Raw genomic sequence first — 26,030 nt, 5'->3', positions numbered from 1 at the left:
GCACATGACTTGCTCTAATTTTTAGTACATTTTTTCATTTTAAAACCCTGTCTAAAAATAAACACAAGGGGGAAAATGTCTATTTATTTAATTAGACAAGACTTACTTAATTGGAGCCAGAAGCTTAGGAGTAACCAAATGTTGAGTGCCTATAGGACAGACGGAATTTTATTTAATTGTGGTAAAATATAAATTGATATAGCATGAAATTTGCCCTTTTAACCATTACTAAGTATATAATTCAGTGACATTAAGTATATTCCAAATGTTTTGTGATCATCACCACTATTTATTTACAAAACTTTTAAGTCATCCTAATGAGAAATGTTATACCCATTAAGCACTAACACCCTTCTCCCCCTCCTCCCCAGCCCCTGCTAACTTCTGATCTACTTTCTCTGTGAATTTGTTTTTTCTGCATATTTCTTACAAGTGGAATCATACAACATTTGTCCTTTTTGTATCTTATTTGTGCCTTATTTTACTTAGTTGTAGCATGTATAAGGACTTCATTCTTTTCATGGCGGAGGGGGGCTGTTTTTATCTGAACAAAGGTGGATCCCTTTTTTTGCCTTCTCTCCTGCAGGGAAGACACATTTCTTAGACCACAGAAGGTCTTAGTATATGTTGTCACATTAAAGATGCTAGCCTGAGTATATGTAACTAGTTGTTTTAGATACCATGTTTTCTTGGCATCTTACCAGAGTACTTGAGGAAGTAGGACGTACAGATAACATTCCATTGTCAGCTTCCCATATCAAAATGTATGAGCATCTGGTGGGGTGAACCACAAATAATGGGTGGAGGCTTAGGTACCACAGAGTAGGACTTGACATGCACATCAGGTGTTACTGATTGATATTTTAGGAGACATTACTGGTTTATGGTCGTAGCACAGTCTCCCTGCTATCTCTTCCTCCCTGCCTTCCTTTCAGTTTTCTGTATTCCAAGCTTAAACCTACAAGGAAAAATGTTTTGTGGTGACCCTGCAAAATTAAGCTTTACTTGTAATTTTTTACCAGGTTCTTCGCTAGAGGCTGTAACCACCTGTGAACTCTGTAAAGAGAAGTTGCAGCTTAACCTGGAGGATTTTGATATTCATGAACTACATAGAGCTCATGCAAATGAACAAGTTAGTATATTTTGCCTAATTTACCTTGGTAAGTGTCTATTCTGTGCTTAAAGGACAACTCTTGAAGAAAAGATTAAATCATGGTCAGAAAACCTGCATTAAAATAATAACAATTTTCTTTTACTGCATTAGGTATGATTTTATAATTTTTCTTTACTTTCCTGTAACTTTTTGAAAGTGAAAGGCAAAAAAGCAAGTCACAGATTTAAAATTAAGGTAAAATTTATTATATGGTTGCTAAATAAAAGTGAAAATAAAGGCTTACTAAGTGGTCCCCAAATAGGCATGCTAAGAGCTGTCTTAGTTGTGAATACCTCTTAGTCCTAGAACATTTTTGAAACAGCAAGCCCTGGATCTTCATCCTCTTTCTTCCTTCCTTCCTCCCTCCGTCCCTCCCTTCCTTTTTTTTTATGTTAGGAATAGCTTTTTATGTGCCTATCTGCCCCCATGTTCTTCTACTATCCTGGTTCGCTCCACTCTCCTCATTCCTACCTCCAACTTTATGTTGAACAACTTATGAAATCTTTTATTCCAAGTTCACATTGTTTATAAACCTCTTTCTTTTAGTATTTGTGTCATTATAGTCTATTCATATAATGAATAATCTTATCTTATTAAATTTTTTTTCAAATATTCTCATTTCTCAGATTTTGGGGTATTATTGATAACTGTTTTCCTCCTAATAATGATTTGGTCACTAATTTTTGTTTCTTGAAGCTTTAAATTTAAAAAAAATTTTGAGATGCTTAGATAGGTAGAATGAAGAGTTCAATATTTTCCCCCTTTTCTTCCTCCTAAAGGAAAATTCTGGGGAAAAAAGATGTTAAAGGAGATTACAAGGATGACTCAAGAGCCGTACTCTCCAAGTGTGCTTAGCATAATTGTTATAAAAAGTGATATGATGGTGGGAGAATGCATGAATGCTTGAAAAACACTTTAAGGAGTAGTGGACACCCCCCCTTTTTTTGATAGAGGTAAAGTTCACATAAACATAAAAATTTTAAAGTGAACAATTTGGTATATTTGCAATGTTGTGCAACCACCACCGCCATCTACTTCCAAGACACTTTCATCTCTCCTAAAGAAAATCCTGTACCCGTTAACCAGTTGCTCCCTGTCCCCTGCTTCCTTCGGCAACCTCCAACTGCCTTCTGTCTCTCTGGATTTATCCATTATGGATATTTCATATAAATGGAATCAAGCAACATGATCTTTTATGGATACCCTTTACTTTTAAAATGTGGGAATAATGAATACCCTTTGAAAATCTGATTAAAATCACACTCCTAACAAAATATACAAAGACACAATATTTGTATATGATTTAAGGGATTCCCAGATCCTTTGAAGCTGATTACTTAGATCCAGGTTAAGAATCACTGATTGAATTAATGAACCATTAAGGCAATTGATGTAGCATAGATGCTATTCATACTAATTATTACTTTATTCTTTAATGAGCCACTTGTCCAAAGAGAATAGTGTTTTCAGCAAGGAGTTGTCTTCAATCCCTAAGGAGTCTTTCTAGATAGCTGAGCATTGGTATTTTAAAGAACGGGGGAAAGAGTATGTAAAAATAGAATGATGGAAAGAAAAAATTATTTTTTTCATCTTCTCAAAATGAGAGTAGGTTTCAAAGGATGGTTTTCTTCTGCCATTCTTCCTTCTCTAGGTGCTCCATCATGTCTCTTAAAGGTGGTTCTTTGGCATTTCGATTCAACCAGGAATGTTTTCATGGTTCTCCAAGGATTTAATGACCCACAATCTTAAATAATTTAAGTGTGAGGAAATATTAGGTGGAGTCATTGTAAAAGGAATGACAGTCTTGATTAAGCTTCCTGGCTTTAACTTCTTTGTTCTGTGTGAATCTTGGATTCTGGGGGCCCAAGAACTACTCTTCATTTGAAATGATTAGTTTAATGCAGTTTATTTCCTCATTGTCCAGTAACTTCAATTTTTTCAAGGTGATAAGCATTAAAATTTTTTTTAAAATTTTGAGGACATAAATTTATTTCCTTTTAAGTTAAAAATAAGAAAAGTAAGTGAAAATTCAAAGAAAGTTTTAATAAGTCCATTTCAGATTTCTTGAATGCTCTGTGGAATCTGATAACCAGTTACTTGCTGAAGTTGTTACTAAGAACATATAGTTCTTAACTTCAGATGAGTTAATTGCCAAAAATGGTACAACTTACAGGTAGTTCACTGTATAAAAATTACAGGACAGATTAGGTTTTTAATAACACGATATTCATGACTTGTATTCTTAGCTTCAGAACAATAAGTTTGAACTAAAGGACAGTTTTTACCCACTATAAATTTCTATGTGAATGATACGAAGAACAGTTACTCTATTACCTTTATTAGTTCATTTTTATATTTGCTGTTGCCTTAAAATTAATTATATTATGTAATAGACACCTGACCCATTTGACTAGGTTTTAATTGTATAATTTATTGATTTAGCTATAGATGAAATGATAATTTTAAGTAAACATTTGTAGCCATTTGTATTAATAAAATCTGTTAGGCACATTATAACTTGATAGAACCAGAGCATTCATTCTACCATCAAATGAGTTAGAAGTCCCACTTTTATATAAATTACATAAAAGAAGACTGTATGAAAATAAAGAGAATATTCACACACCTATTTGTACACCTTACAGCATTAGTAAAATTATGAAATTATGGAGCGTGACTTTTTATTTCTTGGTTTAATGGATGATGCTGTATCTCTTACTGGATATGAATACATTTCCTCTAGTTTCTCAGTATACTTTGGATGTCAATCTCTTGTCTATTAACTTTTCATTCTCCATATTCTTTTTCTCGTTTGCTTCCCTTTTGAAGGCTGAGTATGAGTTTATCAGCTCTGGTCTCTACCTAGTTGTGTTACTGCACTTGTGCGAACAAAGCTTTTCTGATATGATGGGAAATACGAATGAACCAAGCACACGTGTCCGAGTAAGTAACCTTGGAGCAGGGGAAAAGGGAGGCTGTGATGCAACAAGTGTTTGCTTTGGAAAGCAGATTGTTTTATATGTTCACAGTCTATTTCCTTTGGGGAGTTCTTACATTAAAATCTTTCTTAAAATTAAAGGTACTGTAGATTTAATAGAAATTGCTGTCTGCCTTACCTCTTTATCAAGCAGCCTTATTTTCTCATAAAGCTGTTTTAGAAAAAGAAGTAATTTTCTAGCTCTTGAAGGTGATTGGAATATATTTCAGTGAAAAACGGGGACAGAATTGGAAGTACTAAGGAAAATGTCTTTTTAATTAAAAAACAAAAACAAGACTCAGTATTTTAACTTAGAAACCTGAAATTGAACTCCAAAAACTGAAAGAGTATGGGAAATTAACTTCAATTTATTTGTTACTATCTTGTAAAAGATTACCAGTGTAGTAGTTTTTAAGCCTCCATATTTCAAACTACTTAAGATCTGGACTATTTGGTATTTAGTCTATACCCTATTGCCTTAATTTAACACTTAAGCTAGCTGTTTGTTAGGTATTTTTAATTAAATGGGACTGTTATGGAAATTTATACTGCCTTGCCCATTTTATGTAGCGGGGACTAGAGTCTATATCTCAGTACAGTAGCATTCTGAACACCTAATATCTTGAAATGTGTTCATAAACATATCCTTCAAACTATTTTTTATATAGATATTCTCTTGGTGATGAAAATTTAGTAGAGTTTATGGTGAGGTATAATGTTTCCATTACATTTTGAAAATTATCAAATAGCCAATTCAGTGTATATGGGTAGAACATTTTTCTGTAATCATGTAAACACTATTCCTGTGAGCCAGTTGACAGATTTATTATCATTCAGAGAAAAGAGAACGAACTATCAAGAGCTTTCAGAATTTGAGCAAAGAGCTCTTGATTTCTAAACAGGCAATTTATCTATTCAGAGTGAACGAACCATATGAAGTATATAATAATATGTGTTGAATTCATGCCTTTGTAAAAGGTATACACAAGTTAATATTAAAGTGGAAGTCACTTTTATGATTTTTTTAAAAGTACGGAGTCAAATGTAATACTTCTAGGCAGGAAAATACTGATTTATTATTTTAATTGACCACTAAAGTTCACTTGGGTCCAAAATGCAGAGGTTTAATTTTTTTTCTCCATAGTTTTTGGAAGTATTATATCAATGCAAGAAGACAGCGGTATTCATAGAATATTATATCTGCTCCCAATTTCTACATGATTAATATATGATTTTTACATAGGTAATAATGATTATATAAGACATTTAAAAAAATCATATCCTTAAGCTTGTAAGTTTTGATGTGGGGGGAGAAAGACCCCCTATTTAGAGGCTTAAAATTATGTTTGACTTTTAAGTAGAAATGAATCTCTTATACTGATTCTCTCTTTAGATCCATTTGCTACATTTAAACTACTGTATTTCTTTCTGCATTGTTTCTAGTTTATTAACCTTGCAAGAACTCTTCAGGCACATATGGAAGATCTCGAAAGTAGGTGGAATTTCCCCTCCCCAGACTTGTTGAATTTACTTTTGCAAATTAAACCCACAGAGCAAAACCTAAGTATATATATACTCTTTCTACCAAATTAGAGCTTCATTTATAGGCTTAATAATACCAGAATAATTGATTTGGGAAAGATGGGTTGGGCAACTGACACTAGTTTTTTAAGAGCCTATTTTTAAAAAATTAAATTATTTTTAATGTATGGAAGGGTGTTATTATAACCATCGGTATTTTATTTAAAATAAAAAAATATATTTAATCACCTTAATTTTAACACTTTTAATGTTAACACTTTTTTAAAAGAAGACGTTTAACTACTAATCAAAACACACTTCTTTAGATTTTTTGTGTGTGAAATTTTACTTGTTCTTTAGCTTTGTTAGATCATAAAAGGTGTTCCCTGGGTTTATATATAGTTCTAGGAATATAATGGTGAAAGAGTCCTAATTCTGAGTCCCTAACAGAAGCCATAGTTTTTTGTTTTTTTTTTGCTCCTTGTTCAGGTCCTCATGGACCTTTAATAGGCAGCCAGCTCCGCCAGCAGCTCCAATCTCTTAAGATCACGTTCCAGCTTTAGGACTTCTGCCTGGGCTCCTATGTGAAGGCACTTAATGCCCAAATCTTTACAGGCATCTGCACAGCTTACCCTCTTCTCAAAGTCCTACAACCTCCAGGGTGCTTCATACCAGGTGGGCACAGATATTGGTGGCTCTGGAACAGTTCCTGGGAATCCAAGATTACCCTATTGTGCTTTTTCACCCAAAGCAACTGGCATCCCATGATCAGATTCCAGTACACTCTTTGAAGTGTTTTTATATATATATTCTCCAATTGATTATCTTCTATACTCATCTTCAAAATACTTGGACTGTTAACCTGTAGTGTGCATAATATTTTTACCTCTAGAGAAAGCTTAGCATCCTTTGAAGTAAGGTTTTTTTTGTTTGTTTGTTTTTTTGGGTTTTTTTTAAGTTTTAAAAGGATTAGAGGTACAACTAGGTAATGCATTTTCACAATTTTAGTATGTGTGGAAATGGTATATAAAGGAATCAAATGGTATAATAAAGTGGGACTTCATTAGTGTAAATCTTTTTTTCCTTCATTCCTTCTTAGTTCAGATCCATCATGTTAGCTAGTACAAAGATTAGTTCTGTCTTTTGTAAATTATAATTGATACTTTGTCAAACGTGATGAGAGTAATTTGTTGCAGTGTACATTTTCCCCAGATTGCTTGTTTTTTTTAACTAACATTCTCATTTAGAATTTAGTTTTCTAAACATATAGGAGGGTCTACTCCCAACCTGTGAATGAGAGGGAAAAGGTGAAGTTGAAATATATACCCAGACTCAACTGAGAGTGAAAGATGTGGGTGCTACAAGTTAACTTCTAAGTACTAGAGTATTAATACATTCTGAAAATTGGTTCTGACTGAATTTTGTTCTGTAGAGTTTTAATCCAATAGAAACCATGAGAAATTCTCTGAAAAGCTATTTTATTTTTTAGTTTAACATTTCTCCATGATATTGCATAAAAGTTAAGCATAGGATTTACTCTTCATGAGCTAAGTATATGCTTGATATTTATTTAAAGTGGATTTTAAATTTCTGCAAGGTAAATATATGGAGATTGAAGTTTCATCTATACGTGTTGCATAATTTTTTCTTGTTGATTCCATTTGCTGGTTGCCCTTAAATTGTCCAGTATTAAATACAAGAAGAGTGTACATTTAACCTTTCTGCCCTTGATAATAGGGGAAATGCTGGTAGGATGTTTAGTGAACTTCCGTTTTCCTTCACATGCAGACAGTTACATAGTCTTGTGCTTACTGTGTCCTTCTTAAAGACGTTCGTGGAAGTTTTATATTAAACTCTTGAGCCACTAATGACTTTAAAATAAATTGAGGTCGGACATGTTGCAAGAGTGATAAATTTCTGACGTGGAGGCATAGGAATAATCTCAACAAAAGGTTTTTACTAAATTCAATTATATTAACTTAGGCTGTGTCTATATAAAGCTTTTTTGACTGACTAGAGCTTTTTCTTGGCATTGTGTAGACATAGCTCTGATGTAAATTTCAAGAACACCCATAAACCTGTTATTCTATGTACATTTTTTTTCATTCTCGTGGGATACATCAAACGTGCAGCGGTAATAAGCCAGATTCTACTCAGGTGTGTGAGAGCACTTGCCTTAAGTTTACTCTTTCTTTCTCTAGTGTATTTCTCATTAGCTACTATGAACACAAATTGATCCCAGAAACTTTTTAGATGTTCTTGAATCACATTTTTAAACATTTTCATTTTAATAAAAACTAACAGAAGAAAAAGTGTGGGGGTGGGAGCGTTGTAGACGGGCCTCACCCACAGTCAGACCGCCCTAACCCTGGCATATACTACATTGGGGTTTTTATCGTACAAGTCATTGCTGTTCTGGCTTCATACTTACACTTCCATTCTCATCCCCCTTAAAATCATTCTTGATCATCCTGTTTTCTTTCAACAGCTTCAGAGGATGATTCTGAAGAAGATGGAGACCATAACAGAACATTTGATATTGCCTAACTTCATATGAGACAAATGGATGATCTGTGAACAGTGTTTATTAAAACTGGCAATTAAGTATGAATTAATTTTCTGGGGAAATACCTATTGAATACATTTACTGTCTATATATATATAGAATGAAAAAATATATATATATACACACACACATATTATGCATGTATATATATGTTCATTCTCAAGTGTTGCTGAATTAAAATTCTGCCGGGCCTTTTAACATGGCCAGTGAATCTGATGTTTATAAACTGGTAATTAAAAGTATTTTTCTTTTAGATGAGTGGGGAAAGTGTTACCCTTGTTTTAAATATCTAAGCAATGCTGACAGCCCTTTTTTGTGTTGTGATTACTGTAGTTATATTTATGAAAAAAGGTTGGTGTTTTAGTCTCGTTAGTGAAAAAAGTGGGACAAAGTATGCTTTTAGAATAAATTGCCAAATGGCACCTAATTATTTTTCTTTTTAAAATGCCTTAAGTTGCGGTCTCATTTTCATAATCATTTGCTTCCAGTGTTTAAAAAAAAAAAAAATGGGGAGAAAGTTAAGAGCATTCATTATATTAGGTTTCCAAATTTAATTTGAATTCTAAATTCACTTAGCAATGGTCTAATTTTTAAAATATATAAAGTGTACAAATGGATGAATTTTTGTATTGATGTGCAAAATGCAGATTATATTTGATAGGCCATAGTATGTAGATATTCCTTTTAGGAATATTACAGCTGTAAATTATATCAGAATTGCCAGTCAGATGCTATTTGGTTAAAAATATTATTGCAGTCTCAAGTTAAATATTTTTAAATCCCACATTAATTTAAAACACTGGTTTTCAATGTGTTTTTTAGTGTTGTCACTTCTTTATAGATAAATATGATATAAATAACCTGTTTGGATCCTGGTCGTTTTTAACTGTTCCTTGGTAATTCTAAGCATTTATTTGATGACTTAATATTTTTCACTACCTTTAGAGAAGAGATGAACATTAACTGTTCACCATACTGTGGTCCTGAGTTGTGTATATGTCCATAACACTGTATATTTTCTCTGTCAACACCCTTAGGATACACTTAAAAATGCCTTCAGGCGGGTTTCAGGTTAAATAAAGTCTTTTGTCCAGCTACTTTTTCAGAACCCAAATAGAAACCATGTAATTTCTCACATGTGAATCAACAGTTTGCCCACATTCAGTCAGATTGTTGGTCTTAATGTAAAACTTCGGCTTGAAATAAAGTGCATACTGATTGATTTACTTTATAGTTTGAAATGTTTCCTTTTAAACTGGTGCTCAAAGAAGCCTTCAAACCTTATAGCCAAGAATCTTATTTTAAATCCCATTTTATATGAAATATAATTGTTTGTTTCTAAAATATTTGTTCAGCTTATGCCTGTCAACTTCTGCCTGTTATCTTTGTGTTGCCTTCCTTAAAGCAGATATGCAAAATTTAAGGATGTCAGTATCAGTATCTATTCTACAGGTCTTTAGGGATGCTTTGAATTTGAAACATTTATGCTTTTAATAGAACTCAGCATGAAAATGTAGTGTCTTAACCCACAGAATTTTTTATTTAAAAATTTTAAGTAAATGGTAGAAAACATTCCATTGGTGTGCATACAGTTTATTTATGGTTTTGCTATATTAACTGCTAAATGACAGATACAGACAGTGACTTGGGCTTTATAGTATTCTTGTAGTTCCTTTGTACCATTCAGTATTTCGATATTGTATTAGCTTCATATGTCCTATAAATGTGAATTAGAGGGAATAAGAAAAATCTTTCATTGGTATCACCTTTAAATTCTGAACAAAATAGAGACCATATACTACTAAGTTCCTAAGAATTTAAGATTGCAAATTCCTAAGAAAATGTAGTTAAAAGTAAATGGCAGCTAAAAGTAATGATAGTAATAGTTGCCAAGCATAAGAATTAACATTGTCATTATTGGGTAGAACCAAGATGTTTGAAGAAAGCAGTTTATACATTCTGAATATAAACAGGCATGCTAATGTTACTGTTAATATTAAAAATAAACACAGACTTGAATGATTCGGTTATCTGTTGACCACCAAATAGACACAAGGGCCTACTGCAGATGTTCAGATATATAAAGAGAGTTAAGATTTAGCACTGCATTACCGGGGTCTTTAAGGACTTGTTTGAAAATAAAATCAAACATGGAAAATTAAATCAGTTAAAACAGCCATTTTGGTAGAGCTGTCATTATTTAGGTAGAAGTTATTGAAATGAACTGAAGAAAATTAGTTATGTAGAAGTGGAAGGGGAGACTCTAGAGCAGCATTGTCCACTGAAACTTTCTATGATAATGGAAATGTTCTACAATTTGCATTGCCCATCGTGGTAGCTCCTAACTGCATGTGATCTGAGCATTTGAAATATGGCTAGTGCTACTGAGGAAATGAACTTTATAAATAGCCACGTGTGGCTAGTGGCTACTGTGTTAGATACTGTAAAGATCTGTGATTGATAGTTACAAAGCTTTAAGGAACAGATGGCTGGCCTCAGTTCTTAAAGGAGTGGTAGAATTTGAGTAGCAAAAGCAGTAAGGAATTCCAGTCTAATGTTCACGATTAGCAGCGCTATTAATACTCTATCAGTAATAAAATAGACATCTCAATCAATACACAAAATCTCAAAGCTTTTACAGAGCATAATTGTTTTGTAATAACACCTAGTATAAAATTGTTTTGTAATAACACCTAGTATAAAATTTTTTAGTACTACACAGTCACATTATTCACTTTGCAGTTATTCATGTCTCATTAAGAAAACTGCCATTAATTGTGACGAGGGATGTTTCTGATTCATGGTGGCCAGTGGAAACAGATGGCGCAAGCTAGGACTTCGTTGCCACTGGTCAACCTTGAGAGATAGTGTCTCTATCCATATGAAAAGTATTCCCATAAGATGATAGATGGGATATGCATTAGGGAGAGAGATTACTTTCCTCGCACTTCCAAGTTTCTACGTAAAGTAAATACAATTTTATGTGAAGTACATACATTATCTTTTCTAATACTGTGTTTTTAAGTTGCTAAAGAAATCATAGTTTCAGCTTTCTTCCATTTTCATTTTTTACCCCCCAAATGATTATTTCACCATTGTCTTAAAATGTACAATACACATACTGAAAACTTTGAACATGATCACTACAGTAGTATTTAGTTTTTCTCTGCAGTTATTGCTTACACAGGTTTCATGTCATTGAATGATAAACTTCATCAAGGCTTGGGGAACATGAGATATATAGGAACAGATATGGCGGTAGGAGAAAAATCCTTGAAGGACACTATGACCCGAGAGTTACCCGCAATGCCACCCTCCTCTACACCTTCCTGGTATGGCTGTAATTTGTTTTTGTTTCACAAAATTTATTAAATCTTACTGAAATTCTGACCATTTATGATCAGTGCTAAATACTGTTTGTTTGCGGTCCAAAACAGTGTTCTAAAAGTACTGAAACTGTACAATTACATGGCATATGGGGTGTTAAAAATCTGTAAAATTTTCTACATGTAAATCATGAAGATGGAAATAGAGGAATTATCAGAGTAACCAGCATAAGTGATATCTAAATATAGAGAATCTATTTTAAGGTCAGGTTTATTCTCCATATCTTATTGATAAAGGAGCAAGACCATAGAAATTACTAAAGGCCTAGCGATTGCTAAAATTATAGTGATAAGTAGAAGTTTTCTTTTTTTTTTTTAATTCAACTATAAACCAAGGTGGTTCAACTCACTCTGGGAGGCAAGATGGAGGAGGTAAAACAAGTAGACTGGGTTTTTGTTTTTTTTTTTAACCTGATTTACTATTAATACTTGGGCTTTAAGCTTTCCTTCATTCAAGTGAAAGGTGCATTTGGGGAGGTGGTTAAAACCATTAAATTATATCTATGATTATTCCTTTTTAAAAAACTTTGTTCTTATAATCCTAAAGATTAATTTTTGTCACAGTCAGTGATTACATGAGAATAGTGAACGTTACTGGAATTAGGTAATACATCATAAAAACCATGATTTTCATTGTTAGGTTTTATATTAAAATCTTGCATAGGAATCATTGTCAAGGTATTTGATGTCTTAATCTGAGATTTCCAGACCCTTAGTCGAATTGAACATCATACTCGTTTTCCTCTGCAACTACTAAAACACAGTCATCATTATAAGGTGATTGGGGTGCAGCTGAAAAAACTGTGGTGAAACCAGAATCCAAACTTCTTTTGAACAGGAACCAAACGACTGCTCCCAAAACTGTCAAAATTACTGTGCTAGCAATCACCAAAGCTGATATTAAAATGTGGTTATCTGAAAAGGAAAAGACAAAAGAAAATATGGGAAATCAGGATACACAAGTTGACAGCATTGCTTTTTGGGGAGCACAAATATAGTTTCATCACATAAATATTTCACTATTTTGAGAATTTCTCACATTGGTTAGAAAAACAGTTACATACATTTATTCCTATCAAGATTTATATTTCTTAGCTTGAATAATTGCCATACTTCAAAATTTGAAATAAACTTTGCAGGTCTCCAGTCTACTTTAAGATCCTAAAATGGAAATTATCCACACTGAAGGTTTCACCATATATTTCTGTTTGCATATATCATTTTATGTTATCCAGAGTATACATGTGCATAGCTTAAAATTCATAGTTTTACAGGGTATGTAATGATAATACTGTGTTCTTCCTGCCCTACTACTACTCACCCTTAATTACCATTCCTCAAAGCAGCCACTCTTGTTACTTCTGTTATTTGCCTCCATGCATGCTTATACTGTTCTCTGATTTAAAAAAATTTTTTAATTGTAAAATATGCATAACAAAATTTACCATCTTAACCATTTTAAAGTGTGCAGTTCAGTAGCATTAAGTACATTTACATTGTTGTGCTGTGTCACAGCCATTCAACTATAGAACTTTCATCTTGCAAACCTGAAAACTGTTATTAAATATTAAGTCCCCATTCCCCCCTCTCCCCGGCCCCTGGCAACCACCATTCTACCTTCTGTCTCTGAGGCTGACTACTCCAGGTACCTCAAATAATTAGAGCCATACAGTATTTGTCCTTTTGTGACTGACTTATTTCACTCAGCCTAGTGCCCTCCAGGTTCATGCACGTTGTAGCATGTGTCAGAATTGCCTTTTTAAGGCTGAATAATATTCACACTATGTATATACCATGTTTTACTTACCCATTCATCTGTAGATGGACACTTGATTTGGTTCCACCTTTCTGGCTACTGAGAATAATACTGCTATAAACATGGTTGTTTAAATTCTGTTCAAGTCCCTGTTTTCACATCTTTTGGGTATATACTGGATCATATGGTAATTCTATGCTAAATTTTTGGGGAAGCTCCTGTACTGTTTCCACAGTGGATGCACCATTTTACATTCCCATCAGTAGTGCACAGAGGTTCCACGGTCTCCACATTCTTGTCAACACTCGTTATTTTCTGTTTTTTCTTTTTTGGTTTGGTTTTGGCTGCACCGTGCTGCATGTGGGATCTTAGTTCCCCAACCAGGGATCAAACCCGTGCCCCCTGCAGTGGAAGCACAGAGTTTTAACCACTGGACCACCAGGAAGTCCCTCTGTTTTCTTTCTTTTCTTTCCTTCCTCCCTCCCTCCCTCCCTTTCTCTCTTTTTTTCTCTTTCTCTCTCTCCCTTTCTTTCTCCCTTTCTTCCCTTTCTCTTTTCTTTTTGATAGCCAGCTTAATGAGTGTGAGGTGGTGCTTTGTTTGATTTTTTTTTAGATGTTATATTCATCTTATAGAAGAGTTGAGGATTTAACTCTCCTATATACACATGAACCCAGTGAACCCATAAACACTCCTTTCCTCCTCTTCTGTCATAGCAAGCTCCAAACTGAGTAATCATGATATTAAGGAAAAAATAAGGGCAAAAGAATAGGCATTTTATAAAAGAAGATATCCAAATGGCTAATAAATGTGTGAAGGTGCTCAATTTCATTTTTCATCAGGGAAATTAAAATAAGATCACTCGGACTTCCCTGGTGGCACAGCGGTTGAGAGTCCGCCTGCCGATGCACGGGTTCGTGCCCCGGTCCGGGAAGATCCCACACACCGCGGAGCGGCTGGGCCCGTGAGCCATGGCCGCTGAGCCTGCGCATCCGGAGCCTGTGCTCCGCAACGGGAGAGGCCACAACAGTGAGAGGCCCGCGTACCGCAAAAAAATAAAAATAAGATCACCCTACATACCTATCTGAATGGCTAAAATTTGACAAGACCATCATCGGATGGACGTAGAGCAAATGGAACTTGTCAGCAGGAATGTTAACATGGTTCAACCACTCTGAAAAATTGATTATTTCTAATAATGCTAAACATTATTAGCTATACTACGGCTGTTTCACTCTCAAGGAAAATGAGAACAAAGGTCCAAAAAAAAAAGTATGAGAATGTTCATAGTGCGATCACATTCATGCCAGACTAATAATGATCAAATATCCATAGACAGGAGAATGGACAAATTATGGTGTGTTTATAAAGTAGTATGCAGCAATAGAAAAAGTACAATATATATGTGCAGCACTGATGAATCAAAATATTCTGACTGAAAAAGTTACATTAATGTGAAGTTCAAGAACAAACAACTCTAACCTATGATGATAGAAATCAAAAGTGGTTGCCTGTAGGGTGGATGCTGGTAGGGTGGGCATTTATTGGGAGGGGCATGCGGGAATTTTGTGGTGTGATGGAAATGTTCTATCTCGATTTGAGTGGTGGTTATACAGGTGTATACATAAGCAACCATCAAGGTGTCCATTTAAGATGGTGCATTTTATCCTCAATTACACATCAAAAATATGGAGGTTAAAAACTATGCTACACAGGGCTTCCCTGGTGGCGCAGTGGTTGGGAGTCCGCCTGCCGATGCAGGGGACACGGGTTTGTGCCCCGGTCCGGGAAGATCCCACATGCTGCAGAGCGGCTGGGCCTGTGAGCCATGGCCACTGAGCCTGCGCGTCTGGAGCCTGTGCTCCGCAACGGGAGAGGCCAAAACAGTGAGAGGCCCGCATACTGCAAAAAAAAAAAAAAAAAACTATGCTACACAATTTGCAAAAATTTCATAACTGGCATTCATACATTATTTTTGGGGATGCAAAATGGTACAATTTCTCTGAAACTATCAGTATTGATCAAAGTTATATATTCATGTTCAATACGGCAGTTATATTTCAGGGAATTAAGATAAACATGTTTTTGTGCAAGGTGATTCATTCCTTGCAGCACTGCAATAGCAAATGTTTGGAAACAACCCAGTAGGGGTCTGGAGTTGGTAAATGATTGAATGTATCTATACAATGGAAGAGTATACAGTTGTAAAACAGAATGAAGATTTATCTATAGGTAATGATATGGAGAGATATTTAGTGAATAAAAAAGTAAGTCATACCTCTTAATTTGTTTATGTTGGCAAAAGAAACACTAGACATTTAAAGAAGAAACTGAATTAGTGCCCAATAAGGGTTCAGGTAGAATAGGATGGAAGGAGGCACAGTAGGAGGAGACAGTTTTCAGTGTTTGCCTTGTTTTGCTTTTGGAACCATGTAAATATATTACCTGTTCCTTTCCCAAAAAATACATTTAGTAAGCCCTAAGACAGACTCTTCATGAACTGTAATTACAACTATAAGAAAAAATTTTTTTAACAAAAGATGCAGTCATTTTCCACAAAAACAGATAATGGAGCAATGAGGAGATAGAATTTGGTTTTAAAAAAATGTTCATTTCATACATAACTTGCAGATATATTTAAAGTGTCAAGTCTTTCTGTATTCTTATAAAAGTTGTTCTACTTTACACTGTCATATAATTAGAGGTCTTCAGTACTACTTTAATATGCTAGAATCTTAATACATTCTTTCTTAATATATTCTTTCTTAATATATTCTTTCTTAATATATTTTCTTGTGGGAAAAATTTAACAAAAGACCATACTTACCTGATAAATATTTCTTTTCATATGGGACTAGAATACAAAAGAAAATCATAATTTAAGTATGCCTTATTCTAAGAATGCTTCTAAATACTTTCAAAGTAGTTTAAAATGAACCCTTTAATAGCTTAGTATTACCCATATTTCTGTTGCTTGGTCATGTGTCTTTATTATCTGTTTTGAACTCAGTTTTTTTAAAAAAGGATGTAGAGAGGTAAAAACTCATTAGCTCAGTTGGTGGAAAAAGAATAAGGGAACTCAAGAAAAAGACAGTGTGATGAAGTGAGGGAAATAAGAGGATTTGGGTTGGAAAGTCTGTAGAAACAGTAAAAGTATACAATTGTGACCTTACCTTGGTAGTACAGACTTGCTCACTATTTCTGATGTTTTGAAGTTATAGTTTAATTAAAAAATTGGCTTATATAATGGTGCCCTGAGGCATAGTATATGAAAAGAACCAACTTTCTAAAAATTCAACAAATATTGGAAGTCAAATGCTACTACCATAAAAGTGTGACTGATCAGTCTGAGATAAGTTAAAAAAAAAAATTGTATGTAGTTCCAGATGTAAAGAAAGGAAATAATCAGAGGCAGATGTATAGTTTTGGTTTGCAGTTGGAGTAGAAGGGAGGAATATTAAGGATGCAATGCGGGAAATGGCTGTTTCTGTCTTGTTTCAAGCAACCCAAAATCGTATTTTGAAATTTAAATGTCTTTAGTGAGAAAATTCTTTCTAAAACATAAAAGAACTGTCTAATGTTTAAGAATAATATGAAAATATTTTGGGACAGGATAATTTTCATTAGAAAGCACTGTGATGTGTGAGAAAAAAACTTATACTTTAATCCAGAGTAAATTATAAACTAGGATGCAATTTTTCTTGGCCTAATCAAAGATGTCCTTGAATCAAATTCTTTGTACGCTAACATTAGAATTCTGGAATCAGCCATGATTATTTTTCACCACTTCCACTGTTTAACCAAATCACAAAGAGGCTATTATAATTCCTTTGAACAACATAAGAAATTTTTGACTTCTTAGAAGCTCTAAGAATAAGCAGATAGAATAAAAGTATGCCTGGTTCACATGATCTGGCCCTACCTCTGAAATGTAATAGGATTACATATTTGACTTCCAAGAGTCTTGGGAGCAAACCAACCCAGTATCTTCTGAAGTCTTACTTCCTCTTTATATTGAGGCACACATCACAAAGAAAATTATTTTAAAACCAGCCCTATTTTCCCCACCTCTCTTAGAATGGAAAAAGGCCTTCAATTATACTTACTAGCTGCTTTACAAAGGGTTCCTTCCACAGAAGAAACTTCACAATTTCCTTTTGTCCAATCACCTGTCTTGGTGTGCAAAAAGGCACAGGTGTCAACTAGATCCTTGCCATCTTCTTGGTCTGACCACTTAACAAATGTCATATTTGACTTGTCAAACCACTTGAAGCTGTCATCTGTCAGTTAAGGAAAATTTTTAACATTATGACAGTATAAAATGTGTTAAAAGAAAGTCAAAGAAAGGGTCTAGCTTTATTTTTTTTTAACTTTTTGGCCACGCCTCATGGCTTGTGGGATCTTAGTTCCCTAACCAGGGATCGAACCCGGGCCCTCAGCAGTGAAAGCATGGAGTCCTAACCACTGGACCACCAGGGATTTCCTGGGTCTAGTTTTAAAGGTGGGAAGTTACTAAGATATGTCTGGTCTAAACTTCTAATTGTAGGATTTAAATTAGAAGGAGGAATATATCCTGTACACAGGCAAAAGATACTGGTTCAAAAAGGTTCTGAAGAAGATCCCATTTGTGATTAAAATATATATATAATTTTCATGAAGAAATAGTCAAGAAAATAGTTAAAATGTTGATGGTAACCTTAGTAATTTCATTTCATTTTGAAAATTATGTACTTTCTATTTTCAACAGTGACAGTAAATACATTTACATAGTATTATCCTGACAGTTGTCTATCTTTATCCTATTGTTGACACTAGTACCAATTTTTATTACCCTACCATATTACAGAAATACTGAGCCTAGAACCATATTTTAATCCAGATGAAAGAATCAACTTTAACTTTCATATGTGACACACATTGAGCTGCTCAGGGGAAAGCTGTGGTACATGGGTGCATACTGAAAATACAATCCCTGGAAACCACAGGAAATAGCGAACTACAGAATTGAAGAATCTAAAAGAAAGTTATCAGTTTTACTAACATTAAGAAAAAAATGTAAGAATATCACTTACCATCTGTGTCAAAAAACATGCCTAATAGGATATCATCTGGGCCTTTCCATTGCTTTTGCAAAGTATCCAGTATAAAAGCATTTTCTTCTTCATTATGTATGCTTATCATGTCTGCTCCTGAAATTATTTTAGGGAGAAGAAATCAGCATGTTCCCCAAATCAATGAAAATCACATGAAGTATATACAAATTATACATTATTATAATACATTATATTTTACATCCTTTTAAAAAATTAAGCTGGAAAATGTCATGCACATTTCTGAAGAGACAATATACTCATGAGAAAAGTAAAATGCTAATGTGATAAACTGAACAGAATCATACTTTTTATTTCATTCACTTAGGGTTAGTAATCTCGTAAACAACACGGAAAGAAAACATCATGGGAAGGCTGGAGCAGTAGAATACACTTCCTGCATCTCAACTTTTCACTGCCCCTTCCTCTAGCAATCATGGCCCCTCCTGCCCTCAGTTCACAATTATAGGGAGGAGTAGCTCTGACCACACTGAGGAGAGCTGAAAACTACCAGGGCAACTTGCCAGAACAGTCCCAAGACCTAGTGAAGTTCAAGTAACAAGCAGTGTCTGACCTGCCTCACTTAACTGGCCACCATGTGCCTGCTGCCTGAAGCCTATGCCTTCCCATATTTTCCTCTGTGGTTGCCCTTAGGGAAGTTCTGGTTAGGGAAAGTGATAAAGGAGGTCCTTGGTCCTTGTTCTCATTGGATAGCTGATATTTCCTGCTACTGTCTCACCTGGTTTGAGTAAAGAGCAGCAGCCACATATATTTTATGTCTCACATTTTTTAGCCTTTCAATCTATAAGCTACATAGCAGCCTATAAAATATTAGCAATAACTTCACTTTTCCCAGATATATTTAATCTTGTTTCTTAACCCAACAAAGATTCTCTTGCAAATTAAAAAAATCATTCCACTGTCTTAACTGGATGATACTTAGGAGAAAACGCTAATGGAGTTCGTTTCTCTCATGATATTGCATGTTTTTGCAAGTGAAGAATGAATGATGACATCAGAGCTTAAAAGCAACCAGAAATCTGGTGGGGAAGGTACATCTAACCCCTGGGAAAAATACATCCTTTCAGCTGTACTCAGCTAAGTGAGGAATAAACATCAAAATGTTTCTAAGAAACATGACTTTCCAGTCTCAGTAATTTTAGAAGTTAAAATTTTCATAATTTTCCAAGGAGAAGTTCATTGATCCTAAACATTTTTAAAGTTATCTTGGAAGCTTTGGGTACTACAACTAATCCAGGTACTACATGGAGAGATGAGGAAGTCTTTCCTATTACTAAATCACATTCTTCCAAAATCATCCTGACTTAACAAAAACTTCCGAAAACTTGAGAATACTGCCTTGGATCAGTGGCTCTCCAACTTCAGTGTGCACCAGAATCACATGGAGGGCTTGTTAAAACAGTGTTGGCTCTGATTTAGCTGGAGTAACATGAGGCCTGGGAATTTACATTCCTAACCGGTTCCCAGGTGACACTGATGCTGCTGATCCAGGGAACACACCGAGAAATTATAGGAAACTTAAATAATAGGCCATTGTACTTAGGACACCACTCTAAAATCAGTAACCTTTTGGTAATTAACAGATATATGGAGACGAGAAAGAACCATTAGGTCATGACGTGGTAAGAGAAATTTGTATTAGGCAATTACTTTCACATCTTTTAAAAGAGTCTTAAAAAAATTTAACTACAGGGGAAAAGAAAACTACAGGACCTAAAATCTCCCCCCAAACAAACCATACTGTTAAAGAAGAAAAACTGGGCAGACTAAAGCTCTGTTATGAATAAAAAATAACAGGCAAACACCTTAATAGAAGAAAAAAAAATTGGTCTCAGACTGTTAAAAAGGCAGTAGACACGTATAGAAAACAAACTAGTGCTTACCAGTGGGGAGAGGGATGGGGGAAGGGGGCAACATAGGGGTGGGGATTAAGAGGTACTATTATGCATAAAATAAGCTACAAGGATATATTGTACAACACTGGAATATAGCCAATATTTTATAGTAACCAAAGATGGAGTAAAACCTTTAAAAATTGTGAATCACTGTATTGTTCAATTTGTAACTTACTTAGTATTGTACATCGACTATACTTCAATTAAAAAAAAAGAATTCACCCTCACGAAAGGAAATGTAACACAAGAAGTGTGTGAAAAATGCAGTTTCACTGGTAAAAGAATAAAAAGAGTTTCAGACGTGCCAATTAAACAGTGCTGGCTTAGGGTGTAGAAAAATAGGAACTCATAAGTGGTTAGTTGGAGTAAAAATTAGTAAAACCTTTTTGGAGACAATTTGGCAAGATGTATGCAAGGCAATCATTGGCTCTGCTCAAATAGGCACAATCATTGATGATCATCACATTTACAACACTGGAAGACTGGAAGTAATTTAATAACCAATATTAGAGGATTAAATCAATTACGGCATATCTATATAGAGGAATAGTGTACAGTTATTAGGCAATATGCATTCTATATTTACTGCCATGGAAAAATATGTTTAAGGGAAAATGTAGATTATGGAAATATATATGTACATATAGTATATACATGTATACATATATACATATCAAATTTTTATTAAAATATATCTGCCTGAGGGGTTGGAAGTCTAGAAGGATACTCACCAAAATGTTAATAGTCATTACATTTCCTTAGGATGGTACAATTTAGGGTAATTTTATTTTTAAAATATTTGCATATGTGCTTTTCTATATAGCGACTGTGCACTAATCGTGTAATTAAGAACTTTTAAAAGAAAAGAAAAAATAAGACTGACCTTTAAAATACTTAATACTTTTTTTTTTTTTTTTTTTTTGTGGTACGCGGGCCTCTCACTGCCATGGCCTCTCCCGTTGCGGAGCACAGGCTCCGGACGTGCAGGCCCAGCGGCCATAGCACACGGGCCCAGCTGCTCCGCGGCATGTGGGATCCTCCCGGACCGGGGCACGAACCCGCGTCCCCTGCACCAGCAGGTGGACTCTCAACCACTGCGCCACCAGGGAAGCCTCTAAAATACTTAATACTTTAATCCAAAGTTAGAATTCAGCAAGGTTCTCTCTCTCAGTCATAGCTCCATTTTCAAAAATTCTATTATGGTTTTCTTATCAGTTCTAGCTGCTATCACCTCCTGTTAAATGTCATACAGACTTTTAATCTGTTTTACCCTCGTACTTACTTGTACTTAGTTGTGAAATGTAACCAAAATGCCATTTTAGAAAAATCCTCAAGGGCAATATTTAACTAGGTTAGAGTTTAGGCTTAGGTGTTCAGAGATGAGATTTTCATTCCTTTCTCTGATCTTGTGTCAGCCAATGGAACTTGAATGATTTTTAACATTGCAATTTAAGTAAATACTGTATAAACTTAAATTAATATGTCAGGAAAAAAGACACACTTTAATTTTCTTTAACAAATGATAGCACAAATCCCTGAAGAACACATGTGCTCAAGCGAATTTTTTTTTTACAATGCATTACCAGTGATGCTACCTGTTGAGATGTAATTTGGGTCTTTAATTCTTTTTATGGCTAGTGACATAGCTCATACATAGATCACAAAAAGGAAAAACTGGAAATATTTATTTGTTCTATTATAATGAAAATATCTAAATTAAAGGTAAATGTTGCAAAAGAAAAATTTTAGCCTCTCACAATTATTTTCCTAGATGAACAGTAACAGTACCCAAAATAAGTACAAATAACATCAAGTAAATTACCACAAAGCACTGGGAATATTTCTAAATATAGCTCTCAGCAGTCCAAGTGGTAACAAGTCACCTATTTTCTATACCCCTAATTATAGGTTTAAGATAGGATTTTGTATACCTGTGAAGATTTTATAAATCCAAATGTAAATGTCCTAGTATTCCTTATGCTTTTCCTTCTTCATATATAGCAAACACTGAATTCATGTCCACCTACTGTTCTAAACCAAAACACTACCCTAGCCAAAAAAAGTAATGGTAATATTAACGAATTTTAGCTAATTTTCTGATTCATCAATGAAATGGATATTTCCAGAGTGGAAGCAAATGTAGAGGATGATCAAATAAATGATGAGATTATCAGAAATGTATGAGAAATTAAAAATAAATCAGTAAGACAAACTGAATTTATAAATATTTAACTGGGAAAAAAAGACATTTTTCTTTAGACACAAGATAAACTTTATAAGCAAATTTATATACAACGATTTAAAATTCCTAAGTGGCTACTCCACTTGAACAAGTAGAGTTAATGGACTTCAAATAATCAAACATCAGGCCTCAAAGTTGCTGGGTGTTTTCAATTTCATTTTGCTTCTTTTTCTAAAAAAAAAATTAGCAAATACAATTAACTACAGTTTAGTTGTAGAGGAAGTCAGTCAACAAATATTAACTATGCCTCTGTAGAGTATGCAGTTGCTTAACTGCTGAAGTTAAGTATTAAAGCTGGACGACGAAATCTGACCTTGTGGTTCATACAAGCTAATAGGAGTACAGGAGCATGTCTTTTCTTGGCTCTGAGCCTCCAATGTAATTTGTTTATTGAAATCTGTGTTTATGTCCAAGTATACCTGACATAAATGGTTTTTAAAAAAGAGATAGAAAATAGTTGTTGGGGAAACACCCTTTAAAAAAATCTCGTGGACTTCCCTGGTGGCGCAGTGGTTAAGAATCCACCTGCCAATGCAGGGGACACGGGTTCAAGCCCTGGCCTGGGAAGATCCCACATGCCGCGGAGCAACTAAGCCCGTGCGCCACAACTACTGAGCCTGTGCTCTAGAGCCCGTGAGCCGCAACTACTGAGCCCGTGCGCCACAACTACTGAAGCCCGCGCGCCTGGAGCCTGTGCTCCACAACAAGAGAAGCCACCGCGATGAAGAGTGGCTCCTGCTTGCTGCAACTAGAGAGAGCCCGTGCACAGCAACAGAGACCCAACACAGCCATACGTACATACGTACATACATATATATAGAAATAAAAATCTTGGAAGACCAGCAAAACTCCTATTACTCCATTTCCTTGGAGTGAAACCATATTAGCATGTCGGAAATGTCTTGTTTTCAAAGAGCCAATGTTCAACACCATTTAGCAAGTAAGGAAAATATGTATTGAGTATTACATGGCACTTCGTAGGATTTAAAACGGCTATGCCTACATTTATTCCTAAGGAAAACAATATGTACTGAGTAGTACGTGGCACTTCTTAGGATTTAAAACTCCTATGCTTACATTTATTTCTTCTATAATAAGTGAATATGATTTTAATTAAAGCAATTTGATATTCTTCCAAAATGTTAATTGGTGGGTTGTCAGAAATTGTGTTTTTTAGATAAAGGGCATTTTTATTTTTTATTTATGTATTTTTTGGCCGTGCCCTGTGGCATGCGGGATCTTAGTTCCCCAATCAGGGATGGAACCCATGCCCCTGGCATTGGGAGCGCAGTCTTAACCACTGGACATCCAGGGAAGTCCCAGTAAAGCACATTTTTAAATGCTGGTGTTATGAATATGCTTAAGACAAAACTTAATGAAATAAGAGATTTTTAGATCTCACACAGTAATAAAAAGTACCTTTAAATAATCAAGGACTCTCATCTCACCATCATAGATATCTCAGTGGAAAAACATGCTAACTCACACCATCATTTTAGTCTGAGCTGACAAGTATCACAAGAGGCTTAACAACAAGGATGCACTTTGGGCCAAACAGCCAAATATAAGAAGAGCACCCAAGCACACCTTGTTTAAAATCACATTTTTATTTAGAAGATTTCAAAATGTGAAGTTATATTTCCCAGAGAATACTGAGCATATCATGTAGCAAATACATAGCCTTTTTTTCATTTTTATTTAACGGTATGCTTCTTTACCACCGTCTCACGTCACAGTCCCATGTAATCTAACTTCTGCCCCCACTGCATGCCTGAAACAGTACTTTCAGGGCAGAATAAGAGTGATTAAGAACGCTGGTCCTAAAATCAGACAGTCCCTGGTTTGAATCCTGGCTGTGCCAATGATTTCCTGTGTGACCTCTAACAAATAACTGAACTAGTTTTATTCTCTTGATAAAAGGAGGCTAATAATTTACTACCTGATAGGTTTGCTGTAATAATTAAAGCCAGTTAAAGTATATTATGTGCTTAAGAACAGTGCCTGACACAGTACTTACATTAAATACACCCTGCTCTTGCTAAGGTTCTGTCACTCCGCTTTGGGCAGTGTGGTCCAACAACTGTCTTCCAGCTCAAGGGTACAACCCAATTCCACTGTTTGTGTCTTGTGTATTATAGAATAAAAGTTGTCCATTTATTACAAGGACCAAGGTAAAAGTGAGATACGACAAAACTATTTTTTAAAGAACTTAGTGAACACTCTTTACTGATCAGTGAAAAAACAAAACAGAAAAAGCTCCTTACCATGGTCAGTACACTGATTTCTGACATCCTCTATGCTTTCTACTTTGATGGCTTCTTGAAGAAAAATGTAACAACTGTCTTGGAACTGAACCCAGGTGGATGAAGGGCAGTCTATGTGGAAGAAGAGATACGCTATTAAATAACTTTACTTTTATGAATTCCTAAAGATAAAGATATTAGATACTAAATTTTCACAGAAAAAAAAAGAATGGCAATTTCCCTTGTTAATTTTAGCCATAAGGCTCTTGGTCTTTGTTAAAATAAGAAATTGACTAGCGTGATAGGAATTTCTTTTTCACCATTGTACATGTGGGAAAAGGAAAATGCGCCACTGATTCCCTTCTGATTTGACAGAGCAAAGTTACAAGTCTTTAGGTGTTTAGTAGTTCAGACATGTAAATTATAGCATATTACATATGCTAATAACCAAGGCAATAAACTATCAAGGAAGAAAACCAATCAGAATTACAAGTTTTCTTTCAAGGTTATCTTTGCAGTATATAGTAACAATTCAATTTCAAAAGTCGTAAGAGTCTTACAAGACCTTTTTGTTCAAAATACACTTTCAAGAACAGAGAAGAAAAGAAGTTGCTAGATTATGAATATTCAGACAAGTTTTCCTATTGCACAAGAAAACAAGATTGATGTTTTTATGAATGTTTTAATTTAACACTTCATCAAAGCAGATTCTTTGAACCTAGTTTTATGAAACAGAACCATACTTCTTCCTCTCTTGCTGTAGAGGGTCATCTCCTTCATCTCTATCTTTTGGTGTTATTCATTATAAAGATGTGTATTTTTCAGCCTTGCCTCTGGAATTTCACTAGTTAGCATCAGAAGCAAAAGTAGGCCTGTTAAGACCTTGATTTCACTGGCCAGAAGGGAGAAAGGATGTGAAGATTTTATTGAATTCCAGTGAATAGAGGAACATTAAGGCATTAACCTTCCATATTCTCTTAGGTCTGTATAGGGAAAATCACTTTTTACCTGGTTTTATTTTTGCGGGATCTCAGTTCCTTGACCAGGGATTGAACCCAGACCACAGCAATGAAATCACCAAATCCTAACCACTAGACCTAGCACCAGGGAACTCCCTGAATTACAATTTTAATATAAACAAGTAGAAGAATGGCTTACTACAAAGATCAGAATTGAGCAATC

At 34.8% G+C, this 26,030-nt stretch overlaps 2 protein-coding genes across 10 annotated transcripts in view; one reads left to right on the top strand and one right to left on the bottom strand.

Annotated features, from left to right (window-relative positions):
- Nucleotides 1-9,444, top strand: part of MARCHF7 (membrane associated ring-CH-type finger 7) — a 48,759-nt gene extending 39,315 nt beyond the window's left edge. The window contains exons 7-11 of one of the 7 annotated variants that reach the window (XR_004350843.1): nt 1,023-1,132; nt 3,983-4,096; nt 5,574-5,622; nt 6,141-7,808; nt 8,140-9,444. Coding sequence is in view for 5 of the 7 variants with exons in the window: in XM_032638507.1 (XP_032494398.1) it covers nt 1,023-1,132; nt 3,983-4,300 (428 nt within the window). In the remaining 2 variants the exon portion in view is untranslated. Of the gene's footprint in view, nt 1-1,022; nt 1,133-3,982 lie in introns of all 7 variants that reach the window. The other 6 variants (XR_004350844.1, XM_032638509.1, XM_032638508.1 and 3 more) reach the window with 6 other exon arrangements.
- Nucleotides 9,445-9,794: 350 nt separating this feature from the next.
- Nucleotides 9,795-26,030, bottom strand: part of LOC116757123 (CD302 antigen) — a 130,664-nt gene continuing 114,428 nt past the window's right edge. For 2 of the 3 annotated variants that reach the window (XM_032638506.1, XM_032638504.1), the window contains 5 exons: nt 24,870-24,980; nt 18,430-18,546; nt 17,464-17,637; nt 16,185-16,211; nt 9,795-12,518 (listed from right to left, as the gene is read on the bottom strand). In XM_032638506.1, the coding sequence (XP_032494397.1) occupies nt 12,316-12,518; nt 16,185-16,211; nt 17,464-17,637; nt 18,430-18,546; nt 24,870-24,980 (632 nt within the window). In that variant the 3' untranslated portion in view covers nt 9,795-12,315. The remainder of the gene's footprint in view (nt 12,519-16,184; nt 16,212-17,463; nt 17,638-18,429; nt 18,547-24,869; nt 24,981-26,030) is intronic. The other variant, XM_032638505.1, reaches the window with a different exon arrangement.

Source organism: Phocoena sinus, chromosome 7 (assembly GCF_008692025.1).
Source record: "Phocoena sinus isolate mPhoSin1 chromosome 7, mPhoSin1.pri, whole genome shotgun sequence".
NCBI classification, from domain to species: domain Eukaryota; kingdom Metazoa; phylum Chordata; class Mammalia; order Artiodactyla; family Phocoenidae; genus Phocoena; species Phocoena sinus.
Note: the sequence above shows the minus strand (reverse complement) of the source record. Positions and strands in the feature narration are given on the sequence as shown.